Below are 18,420 nucleotides of genomic sequence, written 5' to 3' on the forward strand. Positions count from 1 at the left end.
CAAGGCCACAATTTTGAAAATTTTGTTCAATGTATTGCACTTCACATGGTAAATTGGAGTAGGACCAAACATGAAGTGCACAACTTTTTTTTATCAGTAATTTATGACGGTTATAATTATATTTATATATTTTTTAATAATTAATGAATGCAATGGTTTTAGGGTCTATATTTTTTAAGTGGACAATTTTTGAAGAGGTATAGACCGATGTTTTAAAACAAAAATCATCACAAAATGTCGTGGCAAACAATTTTGTAGTAGTTTAGCCTACAAATATTAATTAAAAAGGAAAATAAACTATTTAACGTAAACCGTGACAACTCGAAGACAATTTAATTAGCATTTCTATTTGGAGAAGAACCATTCACACAAAGAGGTAAGGGGTTGTGTTTTATTATACAACCTCGTGAAATCATAATTGCAATTTCCAATTGAACCTTCAATAAATTTGATGGCTGGTCATTAATTGGTTTAGGGAATTTGGCGCATAATAAACCACCGACCAAAATAGTTGATATTATAACAAAGAAGCTTAATTAAGTGGACAGTTTAATTTGCACCCAAATATCCATCTCACATGCCACCCTGGGGACTTTGGCTAGCCAAAAGGTCATTCAACAAACACTCCAAAAGAAGAGGAATTTGACCTAGGAAGTTAGTGGCTGATAATAATTGCATACCATGTAACCATGCATCGTCTATTTTGTCTACTATAAAACATGGGGAACCTAAGCCTACCATAACTGTTACTTCCTTTAACAAAAATTTCTCCTTCTCTTTTCACCCTTCCATGGACGTTCAGGCCTAAGGGAGGGAGCTCGAGGAGCTCATTGAAAGAGAGGAGATTAAAAAAAAATCTAAAGAAAAAGAAATAAACAAAACTAGGAAGGGACACGTTCATCTTTGACAACATGGCCTCTGATATCTCGTTTGAGGACCTCAAAAACGAGAATGTGGATCTTGTAAGGAGAAAAAAATAAGTAATCATGGGTTCTATTCTTCTGGCCTTTTGAAAATTTATTCATTACATTGTATGTATATGTGCAGGAACACATTCCCATTGAGGAAGTTTTCAAGCAGCTAAAATGTACCAGAGAGGGTCTCACTTCAGCGGAAGGAGAGAAGAGGCTCCAAGTCTTTGGTCCCAACAAGCTAGAGGAGAAAACAGATAGCAAGTTACTTAAGTTCTTGGGTTTTATGTGGAATCCACTTTCATGGGTCATGGAAGTTGCTGCTATCATGGCCATTGTATTGGCCAACGGAGGGGTAATTAAAAAAAATTCATCTCTTTATGTCCTTGTGTTCATCTTTGATGAGAAATTATTAGTTGGTCTAGAACTATCACAAATCTATAATCTCAATTAATTTCTACATGACAAGTATTCAATCTTTTTAATTCAGAATTTTTTTAATAACACTTGATTAGATGTCATGTAGAAATCAATAAGAATCATGTGGTAGGGGAGCACATTATAATTTCTCATCTTTGACCTTGTTTTTATTTAACAAGAACTTGTAAACATATCAGGGCAAGCCACCGGATTGGCAGGATTTTGTTGGTATTGTCGTGTTGCTCATCATCAATTCAACCATTAGTTTTATTGAGGAGAACAATGCAGGCAATGCCGCAGCAGCTTTAATGGCTGGTCTTGCACCCAAAACCAAGGTAACATAACATTTGTTCATTCACTTTTATGCACACAGTTCCAATATAAATTGAGAAATTCTATGATACCCTCGAAAATTTAAGGATTTTGGAATGTCCAAACTCATTCAACTATTGACTCAAAACAATTGTACCAAAATCCTTTGATTTCTCTGGGTACCATAACAACTCTCATATGTTTCGCATTCACTAACTAAAAAGAAGGAACAATTTTGTACATAGGTGTTGAGGGATGGAAAATGGAGTGAGGAGGAGGCAGCATTGTTGGTGCCAGGAGATTTGATCAGCATCAAGTTGGGAGATATTGTCCCAGCTGATGCTCGTTTATTGGAGGGAGATCCCCTGAAGATTGATCAATCTGCCCTCACAGGTGAGTCCTTGCCAGTCACCAAAAACCCTGGTAGTGAGGTCTTCTCTGGCTCCACCTGCAAACAAGGTGAGATAGAAGCTGTTGTCATTGCCACCGGTGTTCACACCTTCTTTGGCAAGGCTGCACATCTTGTGGACAGCACCAACAATGTTGGTCACTTCCAAAAGGTATATCTTTCTTTAACAATTAGCAAGTGTTTCTTGAATTGATTTCTTTGTTTAACAACTTTGGACTAATGTGTTTGGATACTTAATTGGCTTCTATTAGGTGTTGACATCCATTGGAAACTTCTGCATCTGCTCAATTGCTATTGGAATGTTGATTGAGATTATTGTGATGTACCCCATCCAGCAAAGGGCCTACAGAGATGGTATTGACAATTTATTGGTTCTTCTCATCGGAGGTATCCCAATTGCCATGCCAACAGTCTTGTCTGTGACCATGGCTATTGGATCTCACCGCCTGTCTGAGCAAGGAGCCATCACCAAGAGGATGACAGCCATTGAAGAAATGGCTGGCATGGATGTCCTCTGCAGTGACAAGACCGGAACTCTCACCCTTAACAAGCTCACTGTGGACAAGAGCTTAATTGAGGTGAATGACTAATGCGAATTATTTTATTTTCCTAAAATGTGATAATGAATTAACACCTTTGCACCAAAAGCTTCCATTTTGTGCTAACCAAGGTTGTTTGTGAATGCAGGTGTTCCCCACTGGCATGGACAAGGATACCCTTGTCTTATATGCTGCCAGGGCTTCCAGGACTGAAAACCAGGATGCCATTGATGCTTCAATTGTTGGAATGTTGAGTGACCCCAAGGAGGTACTAATTAAGTTTCTTTTTATGAACCTTGGTATTGTCTTATGTTAACATAACCCATACAAAGTGGCTTAACTTCGTCTATTTTGTGGCATCTCAGGCAAGAGCAGGAATCACTGAGGTGCATTTCTTGCCCTTCAACCCCGTGGACAAGCGCACAGCTATTACCTATATTGATGGTCAAGGCAACTGGCACAGAAGTAGCAAGGGTGCCCCTGAGCAAGTAAGGGATTCACCGTTACCAATATGCATCAATATACTAATATAACCATGGAATAACTATTTTTTAAAACATTACATATATGTAACTTCTCATATTTGACTAACCAATTTATACATGTCAGATTATTGAGCTCTGTGAACTCAAGGGAGAGGTTTTGAAAAAGGCCCATAAAGTCATTGATGAGTATGCTAACCGTGGTCTGCGTTCATTGGGTGTTTCACGCCAGGTGAATAAATAAAGTGTATAATACTACATGCCATGAATTCGTTGTTAAAAACCAAAATAAGGAAATTCCCCTTAACAAAACTCTTGCACTTGGTTTTCAGACTGTTTCAGAAAAGAACAAGGAGAGTGCAGGAGAATCATGGGAATTCTTGGGACTCTTGCCCCTCTTTGACCCTCCAAGGCATGACAGTGCCGAGACTATTCGTCGTGCTCTTGACCTTGGTGTCAACGTTAAGATGATCACTGGTGACCAACTTGCCATTGGAAAAGAAACCGGTCGCAGACTTGGAATGGGCACCAACATGTACCCTTCATCCTCTCTTCTTGGTAATAGCAAGGACCCTGCTATTGCATCAATCCCAGTTGATGAACTCATTGAGAAGGCTGATGGATTTGCCGGAGTCTTCCCTGGTAATGACATCAACTAATCTACTCCATGTTAAACTAAACCAAACCCCATGACAAAAAATGTCAAATTTTTTCACGCAGCTAGTTAATTAGAAATCACCTTTAATATGACTTTTAAATTAGTTATTACAAAAGTCAAACAATCTTACTATACATAACAGAAAATCTATTATTATAAGATTGCAATCTCAATACATTCTAATTAAATTAGGATTATTCATGTATGGCATGCAGAGCACAAATATGAGATCGTGAAGAGGCTGCAAGAAATGAAGCATATCTGTGGAATGACTGGAGATGGTGTGAATGATGCCCCTGCATTGAAGAAGGCAGACATTGGTATTGCGGTGGCTGATGCAACTGACGCAGCCAGAAGTGCCTCAGACATTGTTCTGACCGAGCCTGGACTTAGTGTGATCGTGAGTGCCGTGTTGACCAGCCGTGCCATCTTCCAGAGGATGAAGAACTACACAATCTATGCTGTCTCCATCACCATCCGTATCGTGTTTGGGTTCATGCTCGTTGCTCTTATCTGGAAGTTTGACTTCTCTCCTTTCATGGTCCTCATCATTGCCATCTTAAACGACGGAACCATCATGACCATCTCCAAGGATAGGGTGAAGCCTTCTCCTCTTCCTGACTCATGGAAGCTCAAGGAAATCTTTGCCACTGGAGTCGTTCTTGGAGCTTACATGGCCATCATCACTGTTGTGTTCTTCTTTTTGGTTCATGACACGGATTTCTTCACTGTAAGTGCTATTCCAGAGTTAATAACAGTACAATACACCACTTATGACATATTCATTTTGTCCCAAAAATAAGTGTGGCAGTAGGTTGTTTTACATAGATAAAAAATTTTTTACAAAGCGAATCTTTTTAAATGGATGACAGAATAATATTAATGTTAGATTCAAAAGTTAAAATAAAATGTGAAAAAGAATAATCAATATTACATTAAATTATTAAATACGACACTTATTTTGGGACGGTAACATGACATGCCAGAATGTTTTTTGTTTCAGAGAGTCTTTGGTGTCGAGCCAATTGTAGACAATGAAGAGCAGCTTAACTCAGCTCTCTACCTTCAAGTGAGTATCATTAGTCAAGCACTCATCTTCGTGACCAGGTCAAGAAGCTGGTCTTATGTTGAGCGCCCTGGTATTTTGCTTATCACAGCCTTCTTTGCTGCACAATTGGTTAGTGAAATTTCTGAAAAAACAATTAATATCACAAAAGAAAATATCAAGTGTGGTTTGAGTTTTATTAACTTGGGAAGTGGTGAATTGAACTCAGGTGGCCACTGTGATTGCTGTGTATGCTCACTGGGACTTTGCTAGGGTCAATGGAGTTGGCTGGGGATGGGCAGGAGCAATTTGGGTCTTCAGCATTGTTACCTATATTCCTCTTGACATCCTTAAGTTCCTCATCCGCTTGGGGTTATCAGGCAGGGCATGGGACAACATGCTTGAGAACAAGGTTTAGAAACATATTCTAACAGTTTAGTCCTTAACTTTGTGGTCATTTTAATTAGTTCATTCCACCACATAGGCTCTTATACAAAAGAAACACATGACAGATTATCAAAATAAAAAAAAAAGTAATTGTTACATTTAATTTTCTTCGTACCCCATTGCCCAGAGGCTCTTCGCTATGCGAAAGTATGGGGGAGGGATATTGTACGCAGCCTTGCCCTTGCATATGCAAAGAGGCTGTTTCCGGATTCGAACCCATGACCAATAAGTCACCAAGGCACAACTTTACCGCTGCACCAGGGCTTGCCCTCTAATTGTTACATTTAATATTAGTATAAATTCAAATTTTATTTCAAAAATGCTTTTAAGCATAATTTTTTTTTAACCCTAAATATGTTGTTTGAAAATTAGTCATTGTTTCTTATAACTGGGACAAAAAAAGTAAACTTGTTGCTTATACATAAAAAGACCAAGGCAGTATTGTTGATGTTGTTTTTGGCTAAATGCAATTTCTTGTTGTGTTGATATATGTGTAGACTGCATTCACAACAAAGAAGGACTATGGAAGGGGTGAAAGGGAAGCTGAATGGGCCGTGGCTCAGCGCACACTTCACGGTCTCCAAGTTGGAGAATCCAACAAGGCCAACCAACATGACCAGTCTGAAATCGCGGAACAGGCTAAGAGACGTGCTGAGGCTGCCAGGTTGAGGGAGCTCCACACACTCAAGGGACATGTTGAATCTGTTGTCAAGTTGAAGGGTATTGACATTGATACCATCCAGCAACACTACACCCTCTAAATCAATCTTTAAGGAACAATAAATACTTAATACGGGACATTAGAGCTTCATGGAGCAGATCATAAAAAAACCATGTATCTTGTGGTTATATTCCTACTCTTCCCCTTAGCCTTGGGGCCACACAATTTTATATACGAGGCACATGTTGCAATTTCCATTTGGCATTTCTCATGGGCTAGGAATACAAAAACACTTAAATGTTTCATATCCTAAATCTTATATAACCGATCAATTTACTTTGATGAAAAACAACAAGAATAAAGTACAGTAAAAATGGAGAAATCATCAAAATTACAAGATCATAAGGCTTTTGGTTTTAGAGGGACAAAAAATCCCTGTATCAGAGCTTTAAAAAGCCTTGATATACGTAGAAACAAATTTTATCAAGTGTAAAGAAAGTCTTTACTTCTTTTCACTTTTACATACATTATAAGTTTTATTATTTTCAAAATTGAGCTTTAAATGATTAATCAACGACTTAAAAAAACATTTAAGTAACCACATACTCAACACAATAATGCTAATTTATTTTATGGACCCCAATTTTTCTTTTTTCTTTTTTTTTTTTTTTTACAGAAGACCCACCTCTTTATAATCTCTATCTTTTCACTAAAATGATATAACTAATTATTTTTATTTTACTACGTTTTTCACTAAAACGTAGCTTACTCTTTGAAGTTTTTTTTTTAAAAAATAAATTCATACGCTGGACCTGACCGTAATAGTATAAAAATACGGTGATAAAATAAAAAAGCTAACATATGTTTTTTTTACACAGCAAAAGCAACATATACACCGAATCTTGTTTCTTATTTGGTGTCTATAAATCCAAATAAGCATGGGCAATATACTGCCTATAAATCGAAAAGGCAATATACTTCAATAAAAAAACAAAAAGCCAAAAAAAAAATAACAATGGTTGAAACCTATTTTAAAAAGTAAATATTAAATAGCTTTTTTATTTTGAAAACTGAATCTCTAAGTTTTTTTCTCTCGTACAGACACAATGTATAAATTAGAAAATCCAAACAAAACCTTAAAGAACTAGTTACATTTTTTATCTCTCGATACAGTAGGGAGATGCAGTAAAATAAAATATATTAGTTATAATTTAGTGAGAATTACAATAACACTTATTTTTTTATCAAATATGTAATTTCACTCTATTTTATTTCTTAATTAATTCCTTTTAAGTTTGAAAATATTACACTAATATTTTCTTATATGTTTACAAATATTATACGGATAATCCCTCAACACCCTATCAGATTTTACCCTAACAACCCTATAAGAGAGATGAATGAAATGGTTAAAAAAATATGAAATGCTTGTATAATTACATAAAACCTAAGAAAGTGTTGTTATAATTTACTCTTTTTTTTATTCATATCAATAAAAAAAAGCAAATACAAGGAATTACTTATTCTGTTCATTTAACTTAGTTTCACTCCATTAATGCTATGATTTGTTTTATAGTTTTTTTAGTAGAAATAGATAAATTATAAAGAGGCGAATCTATAAAATAAATAGGAGAGAAAAATTATAAAGAGATGAGCCTGTAAAATAAATAGGAGAAATAATTATTTCTTTAAAGAAAACAATTAATTAAATGGTTAAAATTAATTAAAAGAGGATAATTAATGTTGATTAACACAAGCTTGAACAGGATATAAAAACAACTAAAGTAAATTACACAAATCTCTTTTGACATTTAAGAAAATTACATATATCTTTTTTCATTTTTTAAAATTTACACAAAAAAATTCCAAATTTTATCCAAAATTTAAGGAAATTATATATGTTTTTCCTCCATTTTTAAAATATATCTAAGACTTAATAGTTGGTTTAGATAATTTTGTTAGTTGGATCATTGATGACTTGATGTGAGTAATTTTATTTGATTTTTGAAACCCATAATTATTCATTTCACATATGAATTTACTAGAATGAAATCGGTTCAATAATTTCGCTGCTCACCATAATGTTCATTTAGCATATATATTTATTTGTATGACAATTTAATTAAATTTGCAATTTGATTTATTTTAATCAAAATTGTCTCATATTTAAAAGAGGAAAACAAAAGACATTTTAGAAAAAAGTACTAATTAAATATCATGGACAGCACACATAATTTGTTAGTGTGTTTCAAGGATATTTAGCTGAGTTTGTATAAGTTTAAAAAATTAAGAAAATACGTATATAATTTTTTAAAATGCTGAGGTTTACGTAATTTATTATTATTATTATTATTTAGTTTCCCGCCAGAGCTCTAACGTAGCAGGCCTTTCCTTTCCTCAGTTCTTCAATGGCGCCTCAGAAACTGACCGATTCGAGAACATTCGCCGCAACGCAATGATGAAATGATGGCTGCCCTCAAACTCCATTCCAAAGCCACGCAACTCTCCAACTTCAACCGAAGCCAAAGGTACTCACTTTCTTCCTCTTCTCTCTCTATCTTATGACCTAACAAAACATTGTTTTTGCTTATTGCCTGCCAGGGTTGAAGAAGCCAAATTCCACTACGTCAAACCTCAAACTTCCTCCTCCCTCCAAAACCCAACCTTTGGGTCCTCTTTCCATGCCCGATGCTCGTCAAGGTTCTCACTCTCACACCTCCTTCCTTCAATCACTCGTTCAAGAAAAACTAGACGATGCCAAAATCGAAACTTCCCTTAGCTTGGAATCTCTGCGTTTGGATCCCCAGAATATTGCACGCCTTGTTTCCTGAAAGACAGCCTATGTGTGGTTTTTCCCTTCCACTACTGTCAAAATGGTCGCGGCAGGTAGCAACACGGGGAATCTAGGGTTCTGGAATGTAGGACAAAGTGGATCACATTTCTGGCATCTCGATTCAACCACATTGCTTGTCCAAGGTATCATGCTTTGTCTCAATTTCCAAAAATTGATGTCTATTTGTCTAGAGACAATCAAATTAATTAACTGCATAGTGTTGTTATGCACTTTATATATGTGTGTTCAGGAGCTAGAGTGTGAATGTAGTTCTAGTAAATTGCAGTGAAGTGTCAGCTTCTCAGGCTTATAATTTTTATTTGGTTGAATAGTATTAACCATCATAACTAACAAACTTAGTTAGTTATTAGTTAGTTTGTTATGATGGTTTATAAATAGAATTACTAAATTTATGGTTTATGTGAATCGTTGTGCAGACATATTAGTTCAATTGAAGAATTGACTGATCAATACTCTTGTATGCACATATACACAAGTTGTGTTCGGCTAATGGATGCTGAGAAGGAAATCTTTGATCTGGTAGTTGCTAGTATAATGAAATTATATATGCTCTATCTCAACCAGCAAATGAGGCAAACTGCCTATATTTTGCTGAGGGATCTGGACCTTTGACTATTTGGGATATCAAGATTGGAAAACTTTTGTCCCACCGGGTTTTGCACAAAAGCAGGATTAACACAATAGATTTCAACTGTCAAAACCCTCATATTGTAGCTACTAGTTCCTCTGATGGAAATGCCTGCACTTGGGATTTGAGATATACTGATGCAGATAAACTCACTCCCTTGAGGATATTTTCCCACGATGGAGCTTTGCAATCTGCTTACTTCTCTTCTTCTGGGTGTAACCTGGCAACTACAAGGTATGGAGTTTGTTCTATTCTAAAATTACTGCTTTTCAATACTGAAAATATGGTATGTCGCAGATATTGCTTACTCATGTAATATTTTATTTTTCATTATTCACTAGATGACCTTACCTCCTGGGAAAAATATGTTCAGGCTTCATGTGATTCATGTAACCGATATCACCCAGTAGAAAAAGGTTTTTGTTGCACTAACTTTACTACTTCAGAAGTGCATGTTAATTTGATTCCAAAACACTTTTTATTATCCAACTTTATTGAACCTGGTTTTTACTTTTTACCTAATTGTGATTTTATAATCTCTTGATGCAGCGCGGACACCACAATTGCTATTTACAGTGGAGTTGACTTGGAGGATGCTGGTGTTATATGTCCTAACAATCGGAAGAGCACACCCCTTTCTACGTTAAGGTATGGTTTCAGGGGAAGTATCTGAAGGTTGGCTTGTTATACTTATACCGTTTGTTTAACTTCCCTATCCTGTAGAAGTATTTTCAAATCAAAGCTTTTGATTTATTTAAACTCTTTAGAGCTGATTTTTACATTTAAAAAAGCTTCCACTTGTTTTTAAGTAGAAAGGAAATATTTGATTGGCATATGCTAGAACGGATTAGTTTGTGATGCCACTATAATATAGTTGATACCTTATAAATTGCTGACTAATTACTCTGAAGAAAAACAGTTGAGTTTTGTGAGCTTGATTTAGTGGTAGCAGAGCGAAATGGGGTTGGGATGATTCATATCTCTTGATTGGAAATGTGAAAAGAGGAGTTGATGTGGTCTCAGCAGTTCAAAGGAAGACAGTTATGACTCTAGAGAGCCCGTACATGTCTGTCATTCCGTGCAGATTGAATACACACTCTTACGAGGTTGGGATGTTAGAGGGAGCTACAACTGGAGGCCAGGTTTATGCGCGGACGTTGCGCTAGGATGTTTTTAAGATGCATTTTCATCACGGTTCATCTTTGCAACATGGCCGAAGTGGTGCCTCTCAGTCTCCGTCCTTGATTTCAACAACCACGTGACCAGAGTCATGGCTGGAGGTGTCTCTGAGTCCTCGAGGGGTGTTAAGGCTTTGTTTCATGTGAAACACCTAGAAATATAATCAATGGCGAAAGGAATCGATAGACACAATGGGTGAAGGGCAAGGGCAAACATGAGAAATCCGATTTCCAAATCTAAAAATTGATTTTACTTTGACAAAGAAGCAACCTCAAGTAGTTTCACATGGAAATTAATTTTCTCAGTGAATTGCGTGCAACAGAAAAACCAAACATGGTGCTTAACTAAATTTCTCACGTTTGACACTAAATACGCACGTCCAAATGAAGCGAACGTGCATCTAAACACACGCTTAAACATACTAGTATTTTCTGATTCAGACCGTTTCGGGTGACATGTGTAATATTATGGAATATGCTAAGTACTTTAATTTGCTAGTCATTGACTAAACGTGATAGTGTATTGGGTTTCACATTGGACTTTTCTTAATTATATTGAAATAATAGTTATTGGGATCTTAGGTAAATTATTGCATGTTTGGTTTCACAATAAGAAATTGATTATTTGTCTAAACTTAATTTTAAGTTGAAACAAATTTAGATATATTTTGCATTGGATAAAAAAAATATTGAGCTTTACTGCTAGCTTGTTTTTTTTTTTTAATAAAAATATTCAAAGATAAACCTAATGACTTCTAAATCAAATTTAAGTAAAATTAATTTAATTTAAAATGATTTTGTCAATGTTGGTTCAAATACACACTTGGCTAATATTAAGCATAATCCGTACATTGTCATTTATCATGTGATCTTCTTTTTTTTTTTTTGGTTATATGCTACATGTGTGTAAAGTATTTATGACTTTTGTTGACAATTTTTTTTTTGTCACAGAACCAAGTTATTTTTAATAGATTTTCTTCTCAGTCACTACTTTTCATCCATAAGCCTCAAAGGCAATACTTTATTTAAGAGATAAAATTCCAATTATACTCGAACAAGCGTAATATTGGTTCCAATCAAAATGCTCAAAGTAAGTTAAAATTATACCCTTGTCATTATTCTCATTATTCAAAACAAAATATTTACATCTAATAACATGGAGATGCCAGTTTTCCTTCATTTTATTTTAGGGGATTTGATTTTAAAATTAGTCTTATCGTAGCTCTATAGTCTATTCATTACGTAACAAGTGTTATTAATCACATTGTTCACACAAAAATACTTAGGAAGGTCATTTTTACTAAGCATCATTCTTATAAATTCTTTTTTTTCCCCCTCAACTAACCCATTTTATTGTGAGGGTTATAGGGATTGAAAAATTGTGTACAATGTTATTGTAACAAAGTACTATTTAAAGTTAAATAGAGAAGATAAATTTACTTTTACGAGAAGTTGAAAACTTGAAATACCCAATTCAAGGAACACTTAATTACACACCTAGTGACTTTAAAAATCACATCAATTGGAGTATTCAGGAGGTAGTAATATAGGAGTTTGCATAAGACATTACTATTCAGTTTCCCGCCAGAGTTGGTGCCTCTCCTGCTCCAACATAGCAATTCGAAAACCAAGTCCTGAACTCAACCTTCTTTTTCTCTTCAATGGCGCCTCGGAAACTGACCGATTACGAACGCAAACGGCTTGAGAACATTCGCCGCAACGATGAAGTGATGGCTTCCCTCAAGCTCCATTCTAAAGCCACCCAACTCTCCAACTTCAAGCGTCCAAGGTACACTCTACTCACTCACTCTTTCTTCTTATTTTCACTTTTCAATGCTGTTTTTGCTTATTACCAGGGTCGAACAAACCAAATCCCACAACGTGAAACCCAAAATCCAAACCCCGATCGTCATCAGGCGCTCCCTGCGAACCAGAGTTATTCCACCACATTCCACCACTCCCTCCAAAACCGAACCTTCAAGTTCGGGTCCTCTTTCCATGTCTGATGCTCGTCACGGCACTCACTCTCATTCTTCCTTCATTCAATCACTCATGTGTATGGCCAAAAAGCAAGCCCAAACAGTTCGAGATAAAGTTGGGAGATTTTTGAACGATGTAAGTGTTAAAGAAGAGAAAATGGAAACTTCCCTTAGGTTGAAATCTCTGCATTTGGATCCCGAGAATATTGCACGGGTTGTTCCTGGAAGGATAACCGATGTGCGGTTTTTTCCTTCCACTAGTGTCAAAATGATTGCGGCGGGTAACAGGTTTGGTCATATTGGGTTCTGGAATGTGGGACAAAGAGAGGTTCATTTATACCATCCCCATTTGGCTCAGATTTCTGGGATCTTGATTCAACCACATTGCTTCTCCAAGGTACCCTGCTGTTGCGACGATTACTGTAAATTTGTCAAGATTCTTATATAACTTTTACCCATTGCCGGTTACCTATAGACTCAAGTTAATTAACTGCAGCATTTCATTGTTAACAAGAAATTGTTTTCTGATATTGGTAAAGTATGTTAATTAGGCCGTAGGGGAAAATGCATGTTTTTTTTTTTAGATGCATACTGTCATATTTTTTGAAGTAGGGTGCATTTGAGGTTAAAGGGGAAGCGAAGGAGGAAAGTAAGCTTTGTTTCACAGCAGCAGAATCACATATATCATATGAGTTCAGGAGTTCGAGTGTTAATGTAATTCTAGCAAATTGCAGTGAAGTATTAAGGCTTAAAGGCAATTTTGGTTTCCGTTGTTTTGTTTGATGTGTAATTTTAATTTTTTTCATTTTTTAAAATGACACATTTGGTCTTTCATGATTTTAAAAAAATTGTCATTTTAGTTCTCTGGTGTCAAAATAAAACTAAAGACATTTAGTTATTCTATTTAAAAAAAATTACAATTTTAATTAAATTTTCAATTTTGTCTATGTTTTATATCTTTTATTAAAAAGATATAAAACATAAGTAAAATTAAAGATTAAATTAAAATTATGGATTTTTTAAAATATCAGGATGAAATATTTTTATTTTGAAATAGGAGGACCGAAATTGTGAAATTTTTTAAAATAGGAAAATCAAATATTTCAATTTTAAAATAGAATACGGATTGAGTAATATAGGGACCAAAATTATATTTTTAAGCCCAGTGTTAATTAGCTTCTTGGGCTTATAGTTTTAATTGGTTGAATAGAATTACTATATTTTGGTTTACTCTGTGTGTATCGTTGTTCGGACATAGTTCTGGTTGAATTAATTTGTTGTTGCAACTGATTGTAGATAAATCAATCAACATTGCCCAACTTTGTCAGTTCAGTTATTGAATTGTCTGATCAATAATTTTGTATGCAGATATACACAAGTTGTTATGATGGAACTGTTCGACTAATGGATGCCGAGAAGGAAATCTTTGATCTGGTAGTTGATAGTGATGAGTGTATATTTGCTCTCTCTCAACCAACAAATGAAGCAAACTGCTTGTATTTCGCTGAGGGTTATGGAGGTTTGACTATTTGGGATAACAGGATTGGAAAACGTTCGTCGCACTGGGTTTTGCACAAAAGGAGGATTAACACAGTAGATTTCAACTGTGAAAACCCTCATATTGTTGCTACTAGTTGCTCTGATGGAACTGCCTGCACCTGGGATTTGAGATATACTGATGGAGATAAACTCACTCCCTTGAGGATATTTACCCACGATAGAGCTTTGCAATCTGCTTACTTCTCTCCTTCTGGAAGTAGCTTGGCAATTACAAGGTATGGAGTTTGTTCTATCATAAAAATTACTACTTTTCACTAGTGAAAATTTGGTATGCCGCAGATATGGCTTACTTATGTAATCCTTTATTTTTAATTATTCACTATCTGGCCTTACCTACTGGGAAAAATATGTTAGCGTCATGTGATTCATATAATTGATACCACCTAGTAGAAAAAGGCTTTTAATGTTGTACTAAGTTTAGAAGTGCATGTTAATTTGATTCCAAAACACTTTTTATCATCCAACTTTATTGAACCTGGTTTTTACCTAATTGTGATTTTGACTGGATGGGGTAAGGTAAATATAATCTCTTGATCGATGCAGCATGGACACCACAATTGGCATTTACAGTGGAGTTAACTTGGAGGATGCTACTCTTATTTATCATAACAATCAGAATAGTACACGCCTTTCTACTTTCAGGTATGGTTTAAACTCGTTAGAGCTGATTTTTACATTTCAAAAAAGCTTCCACTGTTTTTTTAAGTAAGGAATACGAAAAGAACGGATTGACATAAGCTGAAACTTGTGTAGTTATAAGAACGGATTTGTGATGCCACTGCAATCTAGTTGATACCTTATAAATTGCTAACATACTCTAAAGAAAAGCAGTTGAGTTTTGTGAGTTTGATTTTGTGGTAGCAGAGCGAAATGGGGTTGGGATGACTCATATCTCTTCATTGGAAATACGAAAAGAGGAGTTGATGTCGTCTCAGCAGTTGAAAGGAGAAGAGTTATGACTCTAGAGAGCCCGTACTTGTCTGCCTTTCCATGTAGATTGGATACACACTCTTACGAGGTAGGGATGCTAGTAGGAGCTACAAATGGAGGCCAGGTTTATACCTGGACTTCGCGCTAGGATGTTCTTCAATAGAAAAAAAAAACTATGCACTTTCGTTTTATGTTATACACTACAATGAAAATGAAACGTATCCTAGTATTGATTAGACTTGATTTCCTTCACTTTTTAGAGTGTGTTTGAATGTGCTTTCAAGTTCCAAAAACTTTAATCTGTGATGGGTCAAACATGATTTTTACATTAACCAAAATGTTTGAATGTGGGTAGGGAACATGATTTTGAATTTTGAACTCAAGTTTTTACTTTTTAGTCTGGTACCGGACCATTAATATACGCGAGATATACTCTATACTCTAAAGTTTGGTTAGTGATAAAAAGCAAGGAAGCAATTAGTTTAAATTTGGGTAGGTTTAGTGTAAAGGACTAATCTCCATGATGAATGAAAAATCAATTTTTTGTTGGAAAAGATACCTATATGTAATTTTTGATGTATTTCAAACAAGATTATCTTTTTAAAAAATTATAAGAAGAATTGAATGATTAGATGTTTTTTTATGGTGATTTTCTATAATGAGTAAAAAAATGACAAAAGTTATTATCTACAATATAATATTTTCATAATTAAGACTTAGATGTCTTTAAAAAAAATAAAAAAGCAACACATTTTTTTATTATAATTTGAACTTAATTATTTGACTTAACAATGACTCAATAGTCCACAGTATCATTAATAAATTTGCATTCATAAGTTAACCAGTGCACATAGTCAGCATCTGCACTGCGCCACTGTTGTCCACATGCACACAAACGTGCATTCATAGGAATTGTTGCCTTTCATCTTTACACGGCGGCCAAAAAAGTACTACCATCGTCTGCAGGCACGTTGTTGCCGTTCGCCAATCGCAAAGCAAAACGAGAGAAGGAAGAAGAACCTAGCTTTCTCCTACTTGTTCTAAATGATAACAATGACCTTCAATGAATGAGGAGATTAAGGGATCAAAAAATAACATTCGGTAACAATTTTATTCCCTTGATTTGGCAAAACAAGTGTAGTTCACATTCATCACATGGATTTATCCTGTTAGCAACAACGTGCCATTTTGACTTTGACGGAAAATTCTCAGCTTTGATCGAGTATAAATATGGGTAATACTTGATTTTTTTCTAATAAAAGTATGGATATGTACCAATTCATCTTTTACCCTATACATATAATTACTTAATTATCTGATATCTATATTACTTAATTACTTTTATTAGATTTTTATACTTACAATTTTTTGTTTATTCTTTTGAAGACTAAAGCTAAAATTCTAAAGACAAACATAAGTCATAAGAGACTATTTTTTCTCTCTCTCAATTCTCAAGTCCAAAGGATAGTTTTTAGGTAATGAGAATATGATTTTTATAATTTTTTACTAGAATAGAATTTTATATTTAATTATGTTAGTCGTCTAAACTTGACTTTTTGAATAAATAAGATATTTAACTTTGTTTTTTTAAATATTTTTTTTTAAATTATTAGGCGAGGATGGCTATACCTGATCTTTAATAGGGACAATGATAAAAAAATTTTTCCTACTTATTAGAAATGAGTAAGGGGATGGTCTTGAGAAAATAGGGATGGAAAAGGGGAACCATATACTCATCCCGCTTTGCCATGTCTAATGGGGATGGATTAATGGTAGGATGAATTTGTGGTAACATTTATACATTTGTGTATTAAATTGATGATTTCAAAATTCAAGGATTAAATTGGTATTAAATGCATTTTGTAGGGACCAAATAGGTCATTTAGGATCTGATGGGTGTAATGAAAGAGAGGGAAAAAAGAATTAAATGAACAATTAAATGAAATAATACTCACATTTTTATAATCTAATTTAAAACTTTTATTTTTATAGAACAAACCCTTACCCTATGAAAATACTCAAATAATAAAAAATTATTAAATAAAATATAAGTTGAAGTAGAAAAATAGAGAAAAAAAAGATAATACAAAAATTTAAAGAAAATGAAAATGAAATAATTATGAAAGTTATAAAAGATAAATATAAATAAAAAAATAATAAAAGATATGAATAATAACAAATAGATTATTCATTAAAAAAATGAATGAATGAATTATTATTTAGTTATCTGCCGGTGAGTTGGCAAGTGAAGCATCTGGGAGTAGCTTTTTTTGTTAATTACTATTTGAATTATTATCCAAGTAGTCATAATCCATGTTAAGACTTGTGTTTTCTTAACTGACTTTGAATTCAAAATGTACCCCATGCTCTAATGTAGAAGTCCTTTCCTCAGCGTCAATGGCACCCAGGAAAGTGTCCGATTACGAACGGAAGCGGCTCGAGAACATTCGCCGCAACGATGACATGATGGCTATCGTGAAATCGGAAAAAAATAAACCCAAAATGAAAACCCCAATCACCATCAGGCGCTCTCTACGAACCCGGGATTCCTAACAAATTGATAAATGCAGAGAAAAGAAAATGGCAAGGGCAAAGCAATATGATCAAACCAGCTTAAACAACTTTATTGAATATAGCATTATCCTTCTATACAAGATGGAGTGAAGCTATGTAGTTAGTTACAACAGAAAACTAATCTAACAAAAGAATATAAGCGGGAAATGGGAAAAGCTGATAAATGGTAAAACGAAAATAGCGTGCCAATGTGAAAATGCTAAGAATTCCGTCGATTCCATCCTGAGTTTTGGTCCTCTTTCCATGGCCGATGCTTGTCAAGGAACTCACTCTCATACCTCATTCCTTCAATCGCTCCTGGGTATGGCCCAAGCCTCTCATTCAATTACAGAAACACTAGGTGGTACCAAAGGTGAGAGATTTTTGAACGATGCAAATTTTAAAGAAGGGAAAATGGAAAGTTCTTCCCTTAGGTTGGAATCTCTGCGTTTGGATCCGGAGAATATTGCGCGGGTTGTTCCCGGAAGGATAACCGATGTGCTGTTTTTTCCTTCCAATAGTGTCAAAATGATCGTGGCCGGTGACAAGCTTGGGAACATAGGGTTCATTGTGATCATTTAAGTACGTCTGCTAGAATTGACTAGAAGTGATTTCATTATTAGTCAGGATTAGTAGATTGTCACTTATTCTTTAGTTTTGGTTAGTGATAATAAAGATGTCCGCTGAAATTGGGAACTGCCTTTTTCCGCTTACCTGGTTCTGATTGTTATCTCCATATATATAACTGTTTTTTTTCTATTGCACTCTTTCACTTTCTCTCTTTGAATTAGGGGTTCCACTCTAGTTATACCATATGTCTCCCCTGAAGTTATTTATCTTAATGGATACTGATA

The 18,420-nt window shown here is 34.8% G+C and overlaps 2 protein-coding genes and 1 long non-coding RNA gene across 3 annotated transcripts; all 3 read left to right on the forward strand.

The window, feature by feature from the left end:
- The first annotated feature begins 619 nt into the window (after positions 1–619).
- LOC100798717 (ATPase 8, plasma membrane-type) lies at positions 620–6,181 on the forward strand. The gene is made up of 13 exons (XM_003542567.4): positions 620–962; positions 1,048–1,266; positions 1,529–1,666; positions 1,889–2,203; positions 2,304–2,630; positions 2,740–2,859; positions 2,957–3,079; positions 3,201–3,305; positions 3,406–3,715; positions 3,947–4,461; positions 4,735–4,908; positions 5,006–5,188; positions 5,721–6,181. Exons 1-13 carry the CDS (start codon positions 912–914, stop codon positions 5,982–5,984), a joined length of 2,844 nt encoding a protein of 947 aa, XP_003542615.1. The 5' UTR covers positions 620–911; the 3' UTR covers positions 5,985–6,181.
- A 2,089-nt stretch (positions 6,182–8,270) lies between these two features.
- LOC100796751 (uncharacterized) lies at positions 8,271–11,211 on the forward strand. Its single transcript, XR_417608.3, has 5 exons — positions 8,271–8,412; positions 8,486–8,860; positions 9,155–9,600; positions 9,708–9,782; positions 9,916–11,211. It is a non-coding gene; the product is annotated as an uncharacterized lncRNA (long non-coding RNA).
- Positions 11,212–11,282: 71 nt separating this feature from the next.
- Positions 11,283–15,180, forward strand: LOC100799581 (WD repeat-containing protein 76). The gene is made up of 5 exons (XM_003542569.5): positions 11,283–12,333; positions 12,401–12,920; positions 13,892–14,298; positions 14,627–14,725; positions 14,948–15,180. The coding sequence occupies exons 1-5, from the start codon at positions 12,206–12,208 to the stop codon at positions 15,159–15,161; spliced, it is 1,368 nt and encodes a 455-aa protein (XP_003542617.1). The 5' UTR covers positions 11,283–12,205; the 3' UTR covers positions 15,162–15,180.
- The last annotated feature ends 3,240 nt before the right edge of the window (positions 15,181–18,420 follow it).

This window comes from Glycine max, chromosome 13 (genome assembly GCF_000004515.6).
Source record: "Glycine max cultivar Williams 82 chromosome 13, Glycine_max_v4.0, whole genome shotgun sequence".
NCBI lineage: Eukaryota > Viridiplantae > Streptophyta > Magnoliopsida > Fabales > Fabaceae > Glycine > Glycine max.

What these genes read in the sequence shown, in the direction of transcription:
- LOC100798717 (XM_003542567.4), top strand. Translation starts at nt 912, where the DNA reads ATGGCCTCTGATATCTCGTTTGAGGACCTCAAAAACGAGAATGTGGAT. An exon ending in GCAAGGGTGCCCCTGAGCAA is followed by an intron (nt 3,080 to 3,200) that starts GTAAGGGATTCA and finishes TATACATGTCAG; the next exon opens with ATTATTGAGCTCTGTGAACT. An exon ending in CATTGGGTGTTTCACGCCAG is followed by an intron (nt 3,306 to 3,405) that starts GTGAATAAATAA and finishes CTTGGTTTTCAG; the next exon opens with ACTGTTTCAGAAAAGAACAA.
- LOC100799581 (XM_003542569.5), top strand. Translation starts at nt 12,206, where the DNA reads ATGGCGCCTCGGAAACTGACCGATTACGAACGCAAACGGCTTGAGAAC. An exon ending in TCCAACTTCAAGCGTCCAAG is followed by an intron (nt 12,334 to 12,400) that starts GTACACTCTACT and finishes GCTTATTACCAG; the next exon opens with GGTCGAACAAACCAAATCCC. An exon ending in AGTAGCTTGGCAATTACAAG is followed by an intron (nt 14,299 to 14,626) that starts GTATGGAGTTTG and finishes TGATCGATGCAG; the next exon opens with CATGGACACCACAATTGGCA.